At 52.6% G+C, this 18708-nt stretch overlaps 10 protein-coding genes across 10 annotated transcripts; 7 read left to right on the top strand and 3 right to left on the bottom strand.

Annotated features, from left to right (window-relative positions):
- Positions 1-49: 49 nt before the first annotated feature.
- Positions 50-1160, top strand: CLAFUR5_14012 (3-oxoacyl-[acyl-carrier-protein] reductase FabG; the record flags this gene model as incomplete). The annotated part of the gene is made up of 4 exons (XM_047913160.1): positions 50-121; positions 268-347; positions 397-1082; positions 1135-1160. 4 exons carry the CDS (start codon positions 50-52, stop codon positions 1158-1160), a joined length of 864 nt encoding a protein of 287 aa, XP_047768990.1.
- A 274-nt stretch (positions 1161-1434) lies between these two features.
- CLAFUR5_14011 (uncharacterized protein) lies at positions 1435-1911 on the top strand (the record flags this gene model as incomplete). The annotated part of the gene is made up of 1 exon (XM_047913159.1): positions 1435-1911. One exon carries the CDS (start codon positions 1435-1437, stop codon positions 1909-1911), a length of 477 nt encoding a protein of 158 aa, XP_047768757.1.
- A 404-nt stretch (positions 1912-2315) lies between these two features.
- CLAFUR5_14010 (uncharacterized protein) lies at positions 2316-2876 on the top strand (the record flags this gene model as incomplete). Its single annotated transcript, XM_047913158.1, has 1 exon — positions 2316-2876. One exon carries the CDS (start codon positions 2316-2318, stop codon positions 2874-2876), a length of 561 nt encoding a protein of 186 aa, XP_047769175.1.
- A 538-nt stretch (positions 2877-3414) lies between these two features.
- CLAFUR5_14009 (Acyl-coenzyme A:6-aminopenicillanic-acid-acyltransferase form) lies at positions 3415-4522 on the top strand (the record flags this gene model as incomplete). The annotated part of the gene is made up of 2 exons (XM_047913157.1): positions 3415-3477; positions 3533-4522. The coding sequence occupies 2 exons, from the start codon at positions 3415-3417 to the stop codon at positions 4520-4522; spliced, it is 1053 nt and encodes a 350-aa protein (XP_047769131.1).
- A 470-nt stretch (positions 4523-4992) lies between these two features.
- Positions 4993-5761, bottom strand: CLAFUR5_14008 (Arginine N-methyltransferase; the record flags this gene model as incomplete). The annotated part of the gene is made up of 2 exons (XM_047913156.1): positions 4993-5327; positions 5428-5761. The coding sequence occupies 2 exons, from the start codon at positions 5759-5761 to the stop codon at positions 4993-4995; spliced, it is 669 nt and encodes a 222-aa protein (XP_047769132.1).
- Positions 5762-6054: 293 nt separating this feature from the next.
- CLAFUR5_14007 (Putative aconitate hydratase, mitochondrial) lies at positions 6055-8499 on the top strand (the record flags this gene model as incomplete). Its single annotated transcript, XM_047913155.1, has 1 exon — positions 6055-8499. The coding sequence occupies one exon, from the start codon at positions 6055-6057 to the stop codon at positions 8497-8499; it is 2445 nt and encodes an 814-aa protein (XP_047769155.1).
- A 2387-nt stretch (positions 8500-10886) lies between these two features.
- Positions 10887-11723, bottom strand: CLAFUR5_14006 (putative pectate lyase E; the record flags this gene model as incomplete). Its single annotated transcript, XM_047913154.1, has 3 exons — positions 10887-11240; positions 11297-11352; positions 11408-11723. The coding sequence occupies 3 exons, from the start codon at positions 11721-11723 to the stop codon at positions 10887-10889; spliced, it is 726 nt and encodes a 241-aa protein (XP_047768867.1).
- Positions 11724-12659: 936 nt separating this feature from the next.
- Positions 12660-13394, bottom strand: CLAFUR5_14005 (Fatty acid hydroxylase domain-containing protein 2; the record flags this gene model as incomplete). Its single annotated transcript, XM_047913153.1, has 1 exon — positions 12660-13394. The coding sequence occupies one exon, from the start codon at positions 13392-13394 to the stop codon at positions 12660-12662; it is 735 nt and encodes a 244-aa protein (XP_047768869.1).
- Positions 13395-16599: 3205 nt separating this feature from the next.
- Positions 16600-17064, top strand: CLAFUR5_14004 (uncharacterized protein; the record flags this gene model as incomplete). Its single annotated transcript, XM_047913152.1, has 1 exon — positions 16600-17064. One exon carries the CDS (start codon positions 16600-16602, stop codon positions 17062-17064), a length of 465 nt encoding a protein of 154 aa, XP_047768870.1.
- A 659-nt stretch (positions 17065-17723) lies between these two features.
- Positions 17724-18293, top strand: CLAFUR5_14003 (uncharacterized protein; the record flags this gene model as incomplete). Its single annotated transcript, XM_047913151.1, has 2 exons — positions 17724-17893; positions 17978-18293. 2 exons carry the CDS (start codon positions 17724-17726, stop codon positions 18291-18293), a joined length of 486 nt encoding a protein of 161 aa, XP_047769169.1.
- Between the last annotated feature and the right edge of the window lie 415 nt (positions 18294-18708).

Genomic DNA, 18708 nt, shown 5'->3' with positions numbered 1-18708 from the left:
GAGAGACTGAACGCCATTCTCGACGACTTGTTAGCTAGATTTCCCGACGATGCTCAAGATTCTTGAGATGTATATGCGGTCTTGTCAGGTTTGTGGTCCCTGTGAACTCTCCAGTGCTCCAGTCAGTGCTCCTCCTTCCTCGGTCGGCAAGCTTCGGTGGGGTAGAACTATCGGCTGTTGCGGGCCATTCATTCTTAACATCACCTCTCCCAGTTGACATGCACAAGCAACTCACGCGCATAGCTAACGATCACTTTGTGGGCACAGTCTCCGAGTACGATACACCAGCTGCTCAAGATGCCTTATGCTCTTGCGGGACGTAACGTCCTCATTACTGGAGGCTCAAGGTGAGTGACTTCTTCTCCGCAGCGATGTCAATGGCTAACACGTTGGCAGAGGTCTCGGAGCAGAGATTGCTCGCAAGTTCGCAGCAGAGCGTTGCAATGTAGCCATCAACTACGCAAACAACGAGCAGCCGGCACAAGATCTCGCGAAAGAGCTCCAGTCAGACCACAACGTGAAGACCACCGTGGTCAAGGGTGACGGCGGCATGGTATCCGACATCAAGAACTGCATCAAAACCACCATCGACGCCTTCGGCGGCCTCGACATCATCATCGGCAACGCTGGTTTCACCAAGTTCTCAAATTTCAAAGACCTCGACGCCATGTCTTACGAAGAGTGGGACAAGTGCTGGAACACCAACGTCAAAGGCAACCACGCTCTTCTCAAAGAAGCCCTCCCCACCCTCAACGCCAATCCCGACGGTGGCGTTTTCATCCTGACCAGCAGTGTCGCAGGCAAGTCTCTCAGTGGGAGCAGCATGGCGTATAGCGTTACGAAGGCGGCGCAGATCCATCTTATGAAGTGCTTGGCCCACACGCAGGGACCTAAGATCAGAGTCAATGCGGTTCTGCCAGGGTTGTTGTTGACGGATTGGGGGAATCTTTATGGGGATGACAGGATTAATGGGTTGAAGAATGTGGCGGCGTTGAAGAAGGAGACGGAGTTGGGGGATTGTGCGCAGATGTTTGTGGATATTGCGAGGAATACGAGTATGACTGGGCAGGCGGTGCATGTCGGTGAGTTGGCGAGGTGTTGGAGGGAGTGGAGATGTGCTGACTTGTTTTGCAGATTCTGGCTTGGTGCCGTTCGTCTGAGACTGAAGCAGTCTGACGCTGAACATATCAGGGTAGGACCACGACGTAGTCTTACTTCACATCTAGCCATCGGGAAAGACAACCACAATGCCCTGACTATAGGTACCCATCAGGACTGCGAAAAGTTGACTTCAGCAGGCCGGTCCCAAACCATCAATTTCACTTCCATTTCAATCATCCCCAAAAATTTCTCTCCCATTTGCTTTCACCTTCGACCAACTCTACTCGGTCTCACAGAGCAAGTCTTCCATAAATCCGACACTTCTTGAACACGATGACTTCCTCCATCCCATCGTCAGCCAACAACATCGCCATTCCACACAAGGAAGCCCACATGGCTGGACGACATGACCTGCAAACTGGCTATCCGGTCGCATTCAAGGACGCCCAACGCTATGGGGGCCCAGGCATGACTCCCGAGGAGGCCGCCATTGAACACGACAAGATAGCCTACCATGACCGCTTGAAGACTGGACCCAAGGCCAGTACGGAACAGGCTTGCAAATACAGACCGGCATCGGCCTCTTCGACATTGAGCTCCGATGTTCGACATATGGAAGATCTGGAGTACGAGAAGGCTTTGGAGGACGGTGAAGTCAAAGAAATCGAAGCGCCAGCGAACGCTCCAGAACAAATCCAGAAGCCACCTCGCGACCTGACAGTACGTTTCGACCCACCAAGTGAGAACTCGATGGAATGGGCCAGAGGGCACTATACCCGGAGGTTCCCGTCAATCGATGGAGGATCTTGAATCCAGCCGGTCTTTGGCGCTCTGATGGCTGATCTCTGGTTGTATCGTGGCATGGTTGTGGAAGTGTGGATCCCAGTGTAGGAAGACATCGGGAGAACTTGTGATGGAATGGCTTTTTGATTCGATGCGGAAGGCTGGGAAGACTCGGATGCAGCTGGTCTGCTGATGAAAGACAGCATGCATTGGTCATGTGAATGCTACTGATACTGGTTTCCATTTGTGCGCTTTCCTCATCGCTGCGCCTCTCATTCACTTCAACTTCATTTGGCATTGTAAGTCGCAGAACCCGCATGACATGTGCTCATTCACAAGAAAACAACTCGTCAATAGCTTTTACACGTACTGTATTCTGATCTTTCTTCCTGCTAACACCGACACACTAACACAACCACGACCACATAAACATGGCAAAGACAACACCGCTCAGAGGTAGCGATCAACACCGAGCCGCCGTGGCCAGCGACCGCGACCACTCCTCGCCTTCGAGTACGGAGAGGGCCAGAGCCATCAATGCAGCCAGGCTCGGCATGAGCTATACAGCAGCACTACAAGTAAAGCCAAGAGACAACCCAATCGTGGCGGAGGGCAACAATCCCACATCTCGACCTCCCATCACCAACAAGATCCTCCCCAACATGCCGCAGCAAATGTCCTCGCGCCACCAGCTACCCAACGGACGCTCAAGATCGGGCTTCAACACACTTGGAGAAATTCAGGAGGGGACGAAGTCTGCTTTTCGGAAGTTCCCAGCGAAAGCTCATGCGAAGGCGTTGGCGGTTCGTGAGGCGAGGGGAGTCGAGAAGATTGATGCTGGGGTCGCTTATCAGGACGGACTGGAAGATGTTGTGGATGGAGCAGGCGAGTACGGGGATCTCGAGGTACGAGATGAAGGACAGCAGCGAGCTGGTAGTTGGGAGGACGATGAGGGAGAGGCCGAAGATTCGGAGTATGGTAGTGATGCGTGAGCGAAGGGAGGGAAGTTTCAAAGGCACAGTTGTCATCTCCAATGAAGCATAAGGCCTCCTACATGGACAGACGATCTGGAGAGCTCAGTCTGTAGTCTAGCTGTATTCTTGCGTGTTGGAGGTAGACGAGGAAGAAGATAATGGTCTTGACAACGTGAAGTTATCTCGGCGTAGTCTCGGCATTCTCATGTGGTCCTTCTTTCACGCTCTGATCTCGTCCCTTTCTCATCAACAACATCATTGTTGAAGAGTATTGCCATCAATGGCGCCGACTGACAGCTCACGGCGCTGTATACCATTGCTTGGCGACGGTGAGTTTGATGATGTGATGGCCGTGAGCTGCGAAGCTCGTCCATGAGCGCCGCCATCGGCCTGCTGCTTGCCCGCTTCGCCTCCATCGCTGGATCCGGTCTTGCTGTATCACTGATACATGATCGGCACATATGGCCTACATTGTACTACCGTCTTGCTGACTCTGTATAGATCTCATCTACAGTAGCACATCCAACAGAACATAACACCACAAGCTGGTGACAAGATGGGCAGCGCACCCGAGGCACAGAAGATGCTGCAGATTCAGTGTAGTGGAACGCCGCACGAGGTACGAAGTCTTGCCATAAAGAAATACCAGCTCAACACGCTGACATCAACATCAGATCGGCTACAAACACGGCCAATCAGCAAAAGCGCCAATTCTCCGCACAATCGCCTTCTACACCTGGATGTTCCAAGACAGCTGCAAGCTAGACTGGCCCAAAGTCCAAGACCTAGCCATGCAATTCGAGCCCTCGATCAAGCAGAACTGGCCCGACTACCTCGAAGAAATGACCGGCATTGCCGAAGGCGCTCAGCTCCCACTCTCTTCCATCCTGGCCATCAATGTCCGCACGGAGATTGCCTTTGGTGCTTTCAGTGATGGATGTACTGCTCTATCTTGGCGGACAAGCAATGCAAGCTGGCTGGCGCAGAATTGGGATTGGAATCCTCGGCAGCAGGAGAATCTTATACAGCTTACCATTGAGCAGATCGGTAAGCCGACGATTAAGATGATCACGGAAGCTGGTCTGATCGGGAAAATCGGTCTCAACTCCGCGGGTGTGGGCGTATGCCTCAATGCTATCAAGGCGAAGGGCATGAATTCGACTCGATTACCTTGTCACCTTGGTCTACGGATGGTGCTTGAGAGTCGATCCCGCGATGAGGCCGTGAAGAGGCTCGAGTCCTACGGCATTGCGTCGCCCTGCCACATGCTCGTCGCCGATGCTTCAGGTGGTGTCGGCTTGGAGTGGTCGAGCATCGATGTGAAGAAGCTTGAAATGAACACCAAGCAGCAAGTCTTCCATACGAACCACTACCTGACGAAGCATGAAGGTGTGCACGATGAGAACTGGCTTAAGGATTCGAATTTCAGGGTCTCGAGGGTTGAGCAGCTTTGCAATGATATCGAGGGCGGGCTGAGCTATGAGAAGATTCTGGAAGTGTTCAAGGATAAGAAGAACCACCCTGCTTCGATCTGCCGTACTGCAGAGGAGGCGAGGGGTAGTGGGACTTTGTTCAATATTGTCATGGACTTGAGTAAGGCCAGAGCTGACGTTATCGTTGGGAAACCCGATGGAGACGGGGAGAGGATTGTGTTGGCTTTTTGAAATTTACTTACATCCCCTCACAATATCTCTCCTACCTCCCAAACATCCACTGCAAATGCCCCGACTTCGCCATCGGCTGACTTTCCGGCTGCACGTGCGTACCTCAATATGTCTGCGTCCAAATCGACCACCCTGGGATATGGCAGCAAGCTGTACAGAAACGGAGCGTCTCGAAACTTCGTAACATGGATTGCATGGTACGCTTGTTGTGATGTCGTGGCGAAAGCCATCCTCGAGGCTGGACGGTTTTAATCCGCGAGGTGAATTTTGGGAATGGCATGGTGTATGTTCAGATAGCACATCATTCGGTACTTCATTCTCGGGGATTTTCAAAGCTCGGTCGTGCAAATGCTTGATGTTGCAATCAGCGAATGGGACGGGATGCGCGAGGCTGTGAAGATAGATCTTCGCATCAAAGATAATCGAGTGTTCGCTACGCGATGTCTATGCATTATGTTGGTTCGGGCCATCTACAGCAGATCCATAATATCTTTATCTGCATCATTTGCGAGCAAGTCCAGCATTCCATTTGGCAGTATGGGTTGTCCGTCAGTTCCCTTGACATATTTGAAAGGCATGCTGACGGTCTCTGAGGGTCCAGATTTGCCGTCTGCCTTGGGCTGGGAAGGAACGTTGAAGTCGGGTCGATCGACATACTCGATCTCCTCGAGCTTCTTGCCTTCTTGCACGACTATGCGGGTAGTGCGTACGGCGGTGTCTGTGGTCATCTGTTCGGGTCCGAGTCTCCGGCCTGGGAAACCAAGTTTACGCAGATCTCCGGTGCGGTCTCGAGGTGGGTCGTCGCCTGTGTTGTGTTAGTAAAGTCAGCGGCATCCATCGATAGTGGCGCATGTTGAGAAGTCTCAAGACGGCAGAGTGAATGTTGCCGAGAGAGTAGAACGTACCTAAAATGCCGCCAAACAGGAATGCGTCGAATGAGTCTCCATCCTCGGGGCTCAAATCCTTCTCAGCCTTTGGATCAAGGAGACACACTCTCTGCCTCTCCTCAGGTGTTGCATAGATGGCCTCGACTGAACGCTGTGTTTTGCTTGTGGCAGGCACTTTGAGCTTCTCGACCGAGCTGAAAGCAGATGACAAGCCAGACAACAGGAACTCTGAGCCAGCCGCTTCTGACTCCTGGGAAATGCAACTGTACTCCAACGCCTGCCAGTCTTCCAGTTCTGGATCGAGATGCTCCACGATGAAAGTGTGCTTCCGCTTCTGTCCAGTGGTGGCCATATCGGGCAGCTTCGAGAAGAACGTATCGAGGTGCTGCGATTGTTGTGAGCTTTCTCGTAGATCAGCTTCAGCTTGACGATGCTGGTACAGGAGGTTCTTCAAAGTGTTGGAAGCCATTGTCATCGTGTAACACTGCTACCAAATCTTGGCGACAAGGATGCTCGGCTCCGGCATCAGCCCTAACTGCATGCATGGACAGGGATGGTAAGCGAGAAAGAAAGTGGCCGAGGTCGCTCCAGCATTTCTGCTATTCTTTGATGCCTTGCTCTCTGCCATTGCCATTGAAGCACAGCATGTTGGCAGCAAGGAGAGCAGCTGCTCCCAACGGGCGGCCTTGTCCCTCCCTCCTGTCCCTCCCGGGCGCCCTACGACAAGTCTGTCTGCAGCAACAGCGCGGTCTCGCAACACCCGCCGATGTCTCTGCCACGCCAGCATCCAGCGACGTCGCCGCACGAACGCCTCCCTACCCCAAGCTCCTCAAACGCCTACACGATGTCCGTCGACTCCTTCCCAAGCGAAAGCTCACACTAGCCGAGAAGATTCTCTTCTCCCACCTCGACAATGCCGAAGAGTCACTCCTCCAAGGAACCAACAATGGCGCTGATATCCGTGGCAAGGCCACGCTCAAGCTTAGGCCTGACCGCGTTGCCATGCAGGATGCCAGTGCTCAGATGGCCATCTTGCAGTTCATGAGCTGTGGCATGCCAACGACTGCTGTGCCTGCGAGCATCCACTGCGACCACATGATTGTTGGAGAAAAGGGCGCGGATACGGACTTGCCGAACAGCATACAGGGCAACAAAGAGGTGTATGACTTCTTGGAGAGTGCGGGTAAGAAGTATGGCATTGAGTTCTGGCCACCTGGCGCAGGTATCATCCACCAGACTGTGTTGGAGAACTATTCTGCACCTGGCTTGATGATGCTGGGTACGGACAGTCATACGCCGAACGCAGGCGGCCTTGGTGCTATTGCGATTGGTGTCGGTGGTGCTGATGCTGTTGACGCGCTCGTGGACGCGCCTTGGGAGCTGAAGGCACCAAAGATAAGAGGTGTGAGGCTCGAGGGCAAGCTGAGTGGATGGGCATCGCCGAAGGACGTCATTCTGGCATTGGCTGGCAGCTTGACAGTACGAGGAGGCACTGGATACATTACGGAGTACTTTGGACCTGGTGTCGAGAGCCTGAGTTGCACCGGTATGGCTACCATCTGTAACATGGGAGCAGAGATTGGTGCGACGACCTCGATCTTCCCCTACACGCCTTCGTCGCATGGGCCATACTTGCAGTCAACACATCGTGGATTGATCGCTGATCAAGCCAATGCCATTGCCTCTTCGCCTGGACCTCACAATCTTCTCGCAGCCGATGCTGAGTGCGAGTATGACGATATCGTGACCATCAACCTCTCCGAGCTGGAACCACACATCAACGGACCCCACACGCCAGATCTTTCGTTCCCTCTTTCTGGCTTCAAAGATGCTGTAGAAAAGAACCAATGGCCAACTACATTCGGTGCTGGACTCATTGGTAGCTGCACAAACAGCTCTTACCAGGACATGACTCGAGCAGAATCTCTTGTGCAGCAAGCATCTGCCGCGGGACTCAAGCCAAAGGCAGACTTCTTCATCACACCTGGTAGCGAACAAATTCGTGCTACTGTCGAGCGCGATGGCACTCTCAACACTTTCGAGCAGGCTGGTGGTCTTGTGCTGGCCAACGCATGTGGACCTTGCATTGGAATGTGGTCAAGAACTGACGGAGTGAAGAAAGGCGAAGCCAATGCTATATTCACATCCTACAACCGCAACTTCCCTGGACGAAATGACGGCAACCGTGGCACACTCAACTTCTTGGCTTCACCAGAACTTGTCACAGCAATGTCCTACTCCGGTCGCACCGATTTCAACCCGATGACAGACAGCATCAAGACCGCTGATGGCTCTGAGTTCCGCTTCCAACCTCCTACTGGTATCGATCTCCCTAGCAAAGGCTTTGCAGCCGGCAACCCACTTTTCCAACCTACCGCCCCTGTGCCAAACCCTGAAGTCTCCATCGCTGTCGACCCTGAATCAGACCGTCTGGCACTTCTTGAGCCCTTCGAGCCCTTCCCACAAGGAGAGCTCTCCGGCTTGAAGGTTCTTGTCAAGGTCAAGGGTCAATGCACCACAGACACAATCTCCGCAGCTGGTCCTTGGCTCAAGTACAAGGGTCATCTTCCCAACATCAGCGAGAACACTCTCATCGGTGCTGTCAACGCTGAGACTGGTGAAGTCAACTCAGCCGTCGACGTGGACGGCAAGACCTACACAATCCCAGCACTTGCATCACGATGGAAGTCCCAGAACCAGCAATGGATCGTCGTCGCCGAACACAACTACGGCGAAGGCTCTGCCCGTGAACATGCCGCTCTCCAACCACGATACCTCGGTGGTCGTATCATCCTTACGAAGTCCTTCGCACGCATCCACGAGACGAACTTGAAGAAACAAGGTATGGTACCTCTCACCTTCGCCAACGAAGCAGACTATGACAAGCTGTCTGGCTGCGACGAGGTGAGCACGGAAGGTCTGTACGATGTGCTGCAAGGCGGCGAGGGCGAGATTACTCTGTTTGTCAAGAAGAAGGACAGTGGCGAGACGCATCGCATCCCGGTGAAGCACACTATGTCGAAGGACCAGAGGGCGTTTATTCTGGAGGGTTCGGCGCTGAACTTGCTGGCGCAGAAGGGCAAGAAGTAGGAGATGTGTATATGATACCCAATGTGGTTAGGGCGTGGCGTTTGGAGCGACCGGTCTGGAAAAGATGTGAAATGTAGCAAGATGTATTACTCTTTGAATACAAAACGGTTTGATTTGGCCGGCTCTCCGAGCTCTGGTGTTTGCGCGCCTTCTCGACGTTCGACCTGCGAGGCTGGCCAGAATGTCCTATTCACGCGGTGTTCTACAGCATCGGCATGCAGCACAGTCGAACGCGCTTTTGGCGGCCGCTTCCAATAACGTCGGCTGATTCGCTGAGATTCTAGCAAAAGTCAGGATACTCCGGAAGAGAGGGTGACTCCGCTGCAGACCGAGCCGGCACAAAGCTGACTTCGTTTACATGGAGTGGATCCTGACTGGGAGCTCGTACCTGGCCACCTTCCGCTGCCTCGCGAACAAATGAGTGACGGGAGCTGCTTCTTTCGCAAGAGTGAAGTCGAGCCTTGAAGAGCCTCGTCACGCCTATAGCGCTAGCGAATCTCTTTTTCGGTCCCTGACACTTATTCACGTATACCTGGGGCGAAGAAATCTTGTGCGAAGTATTAATCGATGGCGCCGAAAACATGGTGCGGCGGAATTGTCACTACGCGCTTTTGCAAGCACGACTGCGCTATCCTGGCAGCTACGTCTGGAGTGACTCTATATGCATCAACCAGAAGGACTTCGTCGAAAAGAGTGAGCAAGTGAGAATTATGTTCTCAATCTCCAAGCGCGCTCGACGAGTTCTATCTTGTGTCGGTCCTCATGAAGGCGACTCGCCGTATCTTGCACGAGTGGTACAGGACGTTGCTACACTTTCAAATCCATTGCCTGCAGTTCAGGGCTCTCGACTCGTTCTTGACAGCATATCGATTTTGTGGCAGAAATACTTTGTCGGCCTCGGACCGGACAATCTTGACCGGCTCGAGCAGGCTTATTCCGCTTTTGAGTACAGGCGTTTCTGGAGTCGATTGTGGATATTGCCAGAAATTGCTGCTAGTAGGAATGCACGCGTGCTCTGCGGCTCGGATGATATTTCTTGTCGCTGGTTGCTCAGCGTAGCTGCTGCGATGTCGCATATAGCGCAGGAGGCGAGGCGCCGTGAAGGATGGGAGAGTATGACGACTCCTCGCCTGCAATAGAACTATCTTCTAGGTGTGAGTGACATACGCATAAGCGAGCAACTTCAGCCGGTCTTACACTGGTCTTGTTGATACGAATGTGAGGACCCAAGAGATCGACTCTCTGCTTTGCTGCCAGCCTGCCACTCATGCGCGAGGAAAAGTTACACACGATAGTGCCGGACTACCGCAAGTTGATGGCAGAATTGCTCATGGATCTTAGCCTGCGCTTAGGGGTGCATGGTCTACGGGATGTCTTCCGAGCTTTGCGGTTCAACTTCCAGAACGATGCGATTCAGAGACTAGTGTCCGAGCGTCAGAAGCATGAGACAGCAAGCAGGAACGAGATCTCGTCCGAATCGGCAGTGTGCTCGCGAGATGTGGCCCCCCGCATCATACGGCTACGAGTCCACTCTCGTCCATGCTTGCTGCTGCAGTGCCTAGCAGGCGGCCAGTGTACCATGTCGCTACAGCTTGACCAAGGCACAAGGAACTGTCCGAGCCAGAGGACGAGAAACTGCGAGATCTATTGCAAGAAGAGTCTTCCGCAATCCTTATCAGAAATGGGAACGGAGACATTATCGCGGGCATCTGTTCTGATGCTCGCGCGGGAGATCTACTGCTTCCGTTGCCTGGCATGGTGAGAAATACTCTGCTAGTCCTACGGGATTCTTATAACGCTGAATATGACATTGTGGGGCAAGGAATTGACGTTGGAGCTTGGCAGCAATATGCTATGCTGGCCAATGCAGTGAGGCGGAAAATCCATCACTGTTCGATGATGTTGTGTTCCAGGCGAAGGTGGAGCTGGAGATGTGTGCCGAGGACGTCCTATTTCTTCTTGGCCAGGACTTCGTTCCGCAGCCGCCGCTTTACGACGCCGCGGCACAAGTACAAAGGCTTCATACAAATCGACTGAGGCTCCCCAAGGGCGCCGCTGCGCTTACTGGAATACCTATGGGCTCGATGTTTGGAGCACAGACGGCAGTGCAGAATGCAAAACTTGCGGGCGGGCTTTGTTGGAAGAAGATCATTGTTATTGCGGTACATGCCTCGACCCATTGAGTTCTGATAGGCACATATCAAGTGATGAAGAGGCTAGTGATTCAGCATCGAGTGTTGCATCTGATGAGGCACCTGTACTGCCCACAACATGATACTGTCGATACTCATGCTGCTGTCTGAACGAAAGTCTTTTCCCAACCCAACTCTCTCCAAGGGCGTCCTTTTCGCACAACGAAGAACATCTCAACCCCGCTACTGCCCCATCTAACAAGTCGGCAACTTACTCAAAGTCCCCTGCGCACCCTTGCAGCTGGCCGTAGTGCTAGTCTTCTCGCTCTTCCCATTGCCCTTGGTGACACCGACATACTCCTGGCACACCTTCTTCGACACACCGCAAGAGCCCGAGATGGTCGCCACATCGCCATAGTTGGAGTTGATGCCGACCAGGTCAGAGGACATCCCGTTGATGCGGACGTTCTCAACGACGACGTTGCGTGGACCGCCGTTGCCGGTGCAGTCGCCGCAGGAGCGGTAGAGTTTGCCGGAGTTGGTGTAGGTGCCGCCGCGGATGGTGACGGTGCCGCGGCCGTTGTGTTGGACGATTTTGTCATGGGCGCCCTGAAACTGTCCGTCAGCGTGATGGTTGAAGGCACTCGGCCTGGGGGCCTACTTACGTTCGCACCACCGCCTTCGATGAGAACGTTGCCGGTCCCGAGGGCGGAGATGGCGTCTTCGATTCATGTCAGCAAGCACTTCTGAATATCGAGAATTCGTCAATGTTCTACCTTCGCAAACATTCCTGAACCAAACGTTCCTTAAGGTGCAAGCTCCCTTGCAGTGGACACCCTCGAGCTGGTTGGGTCCAATGATGACGTTGGACAGGGTAGCGCCGTTCTCCAGGATGAAGACAGCGCTCTCACTGCCAGTGTCTTCATCGGTGTCGCATTCACGGCCACGGTCGTACTCAGCGTTGCCAAAGTCGCGGCTGCCGCTGATGGTCATTGGCGAAGAGAGAGATACGATGCTGCCACTACGGGATGGGATGTTGAGGGTTTGGGCGGCGGCAAGGCCCGCAAAGGTGAGGGCGAAGGTGGTCTTCATGGTGATGGCTGGTCTGTTGTACGATTCTGGCTTTTTGTTCCTGATGCTGCTGCTTGTGCTGTCTGATCTTGCCAGTCTGCCAGGAGGTTGAACACTTTATATGTCGCCGTTTCCTGCGCATGGCTCCTGCTCTTGCGACGGAGAACATGGCCCCGAACAACTCCTCTGCTCAGCCAAGCAGCTGTATAGTGGTTGTCGAATATGTCCATCAATGAATTCCATTCCAGCAGGACACATGGCGGCTTCCAAGACATGCCAATGTGTGGCAATGCGGTACGGCGAGGTCCTTCATCAAGCAGATCAAGCTATCTGCACGGAGTGTAATCCATGTTAGGGTCTGGCGTTGATAGCATAGCTCACTAGTTCCGAACTGTGCTTCATAGGACCTCCACAAAGACTTCGAGGGTTAGCCAGAATGTGGCCTGCACGTGGATGTGGCAAAGAGCTGCGGACTTAGCCTAGCGGGGCACCTTGCATTGCCTATGCATCATGCTGTCTATCAACATCAAGGCATGCTTGTCGGGCAAGTCCTCCATGGCTGGTCCGTGTCACGTTGATGTATAGTTGAAACCACCAGAAGCTTGAAGGCTTGGCATGCGTACGCGAACTTTATACTTCATCGCTTACATGCTCCGACTCCACGCCTTCCAATATCGGCTGGTCTCCGCTTGCCAAGTGAATGATCGACGCCTTCGTTACAGAGGTACCATCGGTTGGAGGATGAGCTTCGCACTTGGGATGTGTCGTTGGAGCTGAAGTGGTTGTCTACTCTCGGCGAGAGCATCACCGAGCCGGAAGGAATTGAACAACCAGATTGATCTACATCCGCAGTCACAGCGACATTGTGTTGTATAGCACCCGGATAGTAATACTCCATGCGAAGTAACACGAAGCCACCTCCAAGCTAAGGAGAGTGTGCACGCTCCAGAATCAAATTCAGCCGGAGGTGCCGTGAAGCCAGTCCAGGAAGCCAAGCGTGCCAAAGTTGATATTGAACTTCTCATGATGCTTGTCGTGCGCTTTCGACAACGTAGCGAAGAAGTCGTATCCACTATGAGCGATGATGGTTTCAGTGACACCTGCCGTCCAGAAGATGAAGCAGGTAATGATATGACAGCCAAGAAGATAAGGTGGTAGCCAGAAGGGGACGAGGTTCGATAGCAAATGCTCAATTGGATGGCAGTATTGCGCAACGATCGCTATCGGGGCGGCGAACTCGTGGTGTCGCTTGTGGATGCGTCGATAGAAGTGTCGGCTATGCAGGAGTCGGTGTGAATAGTAAAAGAGGACCTCGCAGATAATAACGCAGCCGGCGATATCTCGGCATAGTTCATGCCATCCTGGCAGGGCGGCATCGTAGCGATAGAACGACTGCTTGCCAAGGAGTCGCAACAAGCCCAGCTCAGTGATCTTGACGGTAAATGCCATCAGCTGATTGCTCAGTACAGTGGAAATACAACGAGATATCTGTTCGCGAGTTGGCTGCCGGGCTGGTGGCTGTATCTTGTGCTTCCTAGATCCTGGCATGTTCCAGAAATCCGCACCGAGCAAAATCATCGATGGCAGCCAGAATCCCACGAATTGAATGCAAAGGAGGCCAGACAGTTCAATCAGTGCGGGCGGAGCGTGTTGTAGGAGCCGAGGCCATATCTCTTGCGGCCTAGCATACATCGTGGTTCGATGCTGACCGGAAGAATCAGCGTAGCGAAGGTGTTGTTCGTGCTAGACGTGAGTCATTACGCTGGCTTCTCTTCGCCCTACAGCTGGTGCATCGCTAAGTTAGTAGTCGTATCTGTCTGAAGTCAATGTGTTTGCTGTAATCGTACATCATGTTGACGCGATGAGATCCAAAGCGAACAAAGACCCACAGCTGGCAAGCGCTCCTTGCATTGGCGAGATCCAACCTTGTCATGGCAAGATGGCTGCCAAGTCCGCGGGATATCGCTACACAGTTACTACACCAGCTAGAGATCAGGCTTGACACGTCTCGATGGGCCATAGTGCTGGCAGTGAGTGCTAAATCCAGCACTTATCGACATCGCAATATGGCCAGAAACCAGTCGACGCATCGATGCCTTTCGGCGTCGCCGAGTGCCATCGGAATCGCGCGCCTGGATAGCAAGCCCCTAAATGGAGAAAGTGCATAGTAGAGGAGGTGGTTGATGAAATCAAACAGAAAGGAGGTTGTTGGACGAGATGGATGACATTCGATGAACACGAAGGTTTCACGCCATCGATTCTCTGGTGGGCCGGGGCGAGACCCGCGCGACCACATCGGAACTTGACCTCACTCTAGCAACATCCATCTCACTATCCCAGCATACAGCTTCCACGGGAAGGCCTTGGTGCCTTGCTTTGGAAGAATGCTATAGGTCGGACGTCGTACTGTTCCTCTCGAGACCAGATTGTACCATGTCCCTCCTACATCGTCAGACGAGCACCGCACCACGGAGATGCCCACTGTCCAACCTCCAAACTTTGGTTCGTCGAAACAGTGTACCCAGATAGGTCGTAAGGGAAGTTCTGTACTGGAGACACTTCGATGGAACATGTCGTACGAGCGGTTCAGGACGCTGCCGAGACGACGCCTGATACCCTGTATGAGACAACACGGTGTCTCGGTTATGAGCTCTGCAGCGGTCACCACGCTCATCGTATATAGGATGACACCCTTTGGCGGCACTGATGACTTGACATTCCTATAAACTTCTCGACAACAGAGCCTGATCCGGAGCGATGGTTGAGCATGCTCCCAGTGCCGAGCAGCAAACACTAGCAACCGAAGATAACTTCGCAGTCACACAGTCCCAAGCTATACCAGTACGCCGAGTCCGATTCTGCAGCAGTTATCACCAAAGACCAGAGTCGCACTATCGACCATCGGAGGCCTTTGAACGAAGCAACAAGACTTCATACCGACCAGGCTCATGGGCAGCCACGACGGGAAGCGGCTTCATAGACACAAGCGGCTACAGCGACCTGCAGCATACTTGGACCCCCTCAATCGATGATGAGTTTCCGTGGCTTCGGACCTTGACCCCTGAGATCCGAAGGGATATCCGCAGCTGCAGGAGGGCCACTTGTGGCGCGAGCAGCCAAACACTCCCAGATGGAGACCAAGCAGAAACTCCCGAGAAAATCAAGCAGCGTCACCACGAGTCGGCACTCGTGAGAGCTCTGATACTTCGGCAGGAGTTGATCGGAATGGAACAAACACGGGCAGAATGGGATCTGTGTTGTGATGTCGTGCTCAGGCCTGTGACGCTACTGCGCAGAGTCTTCTCCGGTCGACTGCATCCCTCGGCGTGCAAGGAGAACGAAAAGACTTCAGAGGAGGGGAGGGATGAGGGAGACGGAAATGCACATTGAGAACAGCATCTTAGGTCGCTACTGTGAGTGGCCCAACCCTTGGACTCGCAGTCCTGTACGTGTGATCATTGCTTGAGATCAGGGATCGCGAGTGTGTATTGTATGGCAAGCTTCATGTATCACCCCCCTTGACAAAATAGGCGTACTGATCGGTCACTTAGCCATCTACCAACCTCAAGACCTCATCATGCAGCTTACTCGATTATCAGTGATCATCATGATGCGGGTCAGCGCGACCATATGTGAAACGATGGTGACCATTACCCACTCACCACAACCCCCGAGCCCCGCCGCAGCCCAAATTGAGCCTACATAAAACATCTCACAACTTCATTCGCATCGAATCATCCAAGCAAGCCAATCACAAGCACGGAAAGCGACTTGCAGCTAATGCCTCAACGGCTAACGCGCAAGTCACTTCCCCTTCAAATATTGACGCAGAGTGCCTAAATCTGTATTCCCGAGCAATCGATGCAGAGAGAGAAAAGCCTCCGACAATGTTTGATTGTATTCAAGTGTCAGAGTTAGCTTGTTCGATCCACGACACTTGCTTGGATGGTTCGGTTCAAATCAAGGTAAAACCACCCACCAAAGGGTTGTTTTCCTTATCCTGATCATGAGAATAACGCGGAAGTAAGACGTTGCTTCTGGTAGGAGTTTCTTTTTGTCGAGTTTTGGTAGGTGGAGCGTACTGAGTCGGATGATGACTTCTTTTTGCCGCTCAGTATCGCCACCCACCACCTGTTATATGCAATTGCAACGAAGGAGCACTGTCACTTTGGGCATCACAAGCTCATGACCATGCTGAGATCATATTAACGGTTGATTTCTACGGCACAAGACACGCTGCTCCGACTGCCGATTATTTTGCTTCTTGAACCTGCACCAAGCATTTCTCTACGACACGGTCCAAAAGTACCACCTCCAGACCATCAATACACACTCCAGATCTACCTCCTAAATCAGACGTTCCTTGAGAAAGCTTGGTTAGGTGACCTGAAAGCTTTCTTAGCGGAGCGTCTAAGGCAGCTAGGTTCAGATAGGGCGCTCTTAAGCTAGCTTTTGCAGCCCTGATCTGTAACAACATAACAACTACAACTTGTGTATTCTTATAGTAGCTATAGGACCTCGATATCACAGGTCTTAAGGAGGTCTAGCTGTTTGCATAACTAAAAGATGCTAAATACGAAATTAACGGGCGGACTAAGATTTTGGACAATAGTTATCCCTCTAAAACCAACTTTTTAACTATACCCTTTAAAGTAACTCTAAAGGCTGGAGCTCTAAGCCGACGGTGAGCTGGTCTGGATCTGCTATTCAAAGCTGTATATATACGTTGTAGTTGTGCTGTTTCAAAGAGGGAGGGCAAATCTAGCACCAGTCTAGCTGGCTTGGCGCCCATTCTGCGCCCAAGGATCTCAGACCCTCGCAAGCTCGGAATAGTGGCTTCACTTCAACACCACATCAACGAGTGCAGCAGCGGTCTGATTTAGGAGGTAGCTCCAGAATGGCTACCCAGCCAGAGACTCAAATAAGCGCATCAAACGAGAAATCAGACGACACTGAGACACCAGCTGCACGCAACTTCCTCGATCTACTACCAGAACTCAGGCTACAGATCTACGGATACGTCCTTCAGAACGAAAACTTCAATTACATTACTCGACCAGCTTTGCTTCAAAGCTGCGGCCTCTTGCTCAACGAAGCCTCTGATCTCTACTGCAAGAAGCTTGCCGATGAGATCAGCAAGAGCGAACAGTCACGGCGAGTCTTGCGTGGGCAACAAACCTACGTCCGTTTCGGCTCTCGAGTTGGCCATCTTTTGAACAGAAGCTTCGCAGAAGAAAGGCGCACGAACAATCTTATGGATCTGGCGAAGAGTGAGGCCAAAGCTCTGGGCTACTGTTTGAGCTGGCAGGTGTCCGGACAGCTGGTGATGAACAAGCTGAAAGCTCATGTGGCCAGGAAGTAGGGCATCTTGGCAAAGGATGGCCATCATCTGGCGCGCGCTTCTGGGTAAGGGTGTTGGGACAGATGGCTGTAGCCGCACTCATGCCTATGAGTGCTTCGCTTCAACATTGAAACAATGGTCTCCACCAGGACACTGGGGCGCAGAAGTTGGTAATGAGAAGACCAATGAAATTGCGAGAGGGTATGTGATATGTTGTAATCATGGAAATACGGTGAAATACTCCTATGTCCCTTATTGTGTCGGAAAATACCGCCGTGTTACTTTATTATAAAAGCGTATAAGAATCCAATGTGCTAACCACTCTCAAAGGGGTTGATCAGATCTCACGAGTACCCTGAGCTCCATCATGAGTACTTGCCTTACCGGAATCTGAGCTGTAGGAACGCAAGCAACAATAGAGCAGCAAGTGCTAATTCCCGTCAAGAATGATGAACACACATAAGCCTCTTAGTTGGCAAAAAGGTGGAAGTGAATGGTCCAGACGAGTAAATGCTTTTGAGCGGTGTTTAGCATGTGATTACGAACTAGCGCCCTGGACTCCATTCCCCAGAAATCTCATCTCACTTTTGCTCGTACGCCTCTCATCCTCCGGACACCGTCCGACAAACTTCGGCTCGGCCAACACACGACCATTCGCATCACGCACACCACTCTCCATCATGGATATCATCAGCTACATCATCTGCGCGACTCGACGTCTCTGCACTCACATCTACAAACTCATCACAAAGGACATCAAACCACGCCTGCTTCTAATCTTCCCGAATTACGTCTCCACATCTACGAGTACGTCTTCGAAGACCTCGACTTCACTTCGCAGAAAACCTTCGTCCGTCCTGGCGTACTCACTACTTGTCCACTCATGTAGCAGGAGAGCATTGCTATCTACCGTCGGGCCCTGAACATTTGTCAGCTCCGAGGCCAGTGTGGGAAAGGTTCACAGAGTGTACCAGTTGGTCGAGCAAGAGGATGTCTTCATCCAGACTAGGGACAGCTGGTTCGCGAAACGACAGCAGTGGGACCGAGTTTACAAGGCGACGGTGGACGCACGCAAGCTGCGTCGCGTCACTCAAGCGGAGCTGAACTGGATCAAGAAGACCGAGTGCCGTCTTTATGGGGCACATCAAGCTGCGAAAGGCCCTGTCAAAGCCTTGTCTCGAGAGAGCTATGTGGATGTGGTTGCCAAGGGTCGTGCTGAGCAGCGTGGAGTAAAGAAGGGAAGGCGCTGAGATCGGATAAGTACTTGTTGGGACTGACCTATAGCCTTTGCACACCAATCAGCAGGTGCGTACGTGACTTACCCAGCAGGTGAGCGAGATAAAGGACCAGGAAATGTCGGCATTGCGAATGTGCAGGACGTGATAAAGAGGGCTTGAGAAGAATGGAGGCCTCCAAGGAGAGCCACCGATGGACGGTTCGTCACATGGGTTGAAATAATGGTAGCCATACTCACCCAAGAGCCGAGTGTTCCTCGAATGACCTCTCCAATCGAAACTTTCGTGCTTGTTCTGCTCTCACCGTGATATCGTTGTATCGTCCTGCACGTGCGTCTGTGGCTTTGTTGACAGTATTCAGTCGCCCGAATCATGGTCCCACGCATGGGTCGCGACAATTAGTCTCCGCCTTCTCGTGAATGACGACAGC

The sequence above is a fragment of the Fulvia fulva genome, chromosome 12 (assembly GCF_020509005.1).
Source record: "Fulvia fulva chromosome 12, complete sequence".
Classification (NCBI taxonomy): domain Eukaryota; kingdom Fungi; phylum Ascomycota; class Dothideomycetes; order Mycosphaerellales; family Mycosphaerellaceae; genus Fulvia; species Fulvia fulva.
Note: the sequence above shows the minus strand (reverse complement) of the source record. Positions and strands in the feature narration are given on the sequence as shown.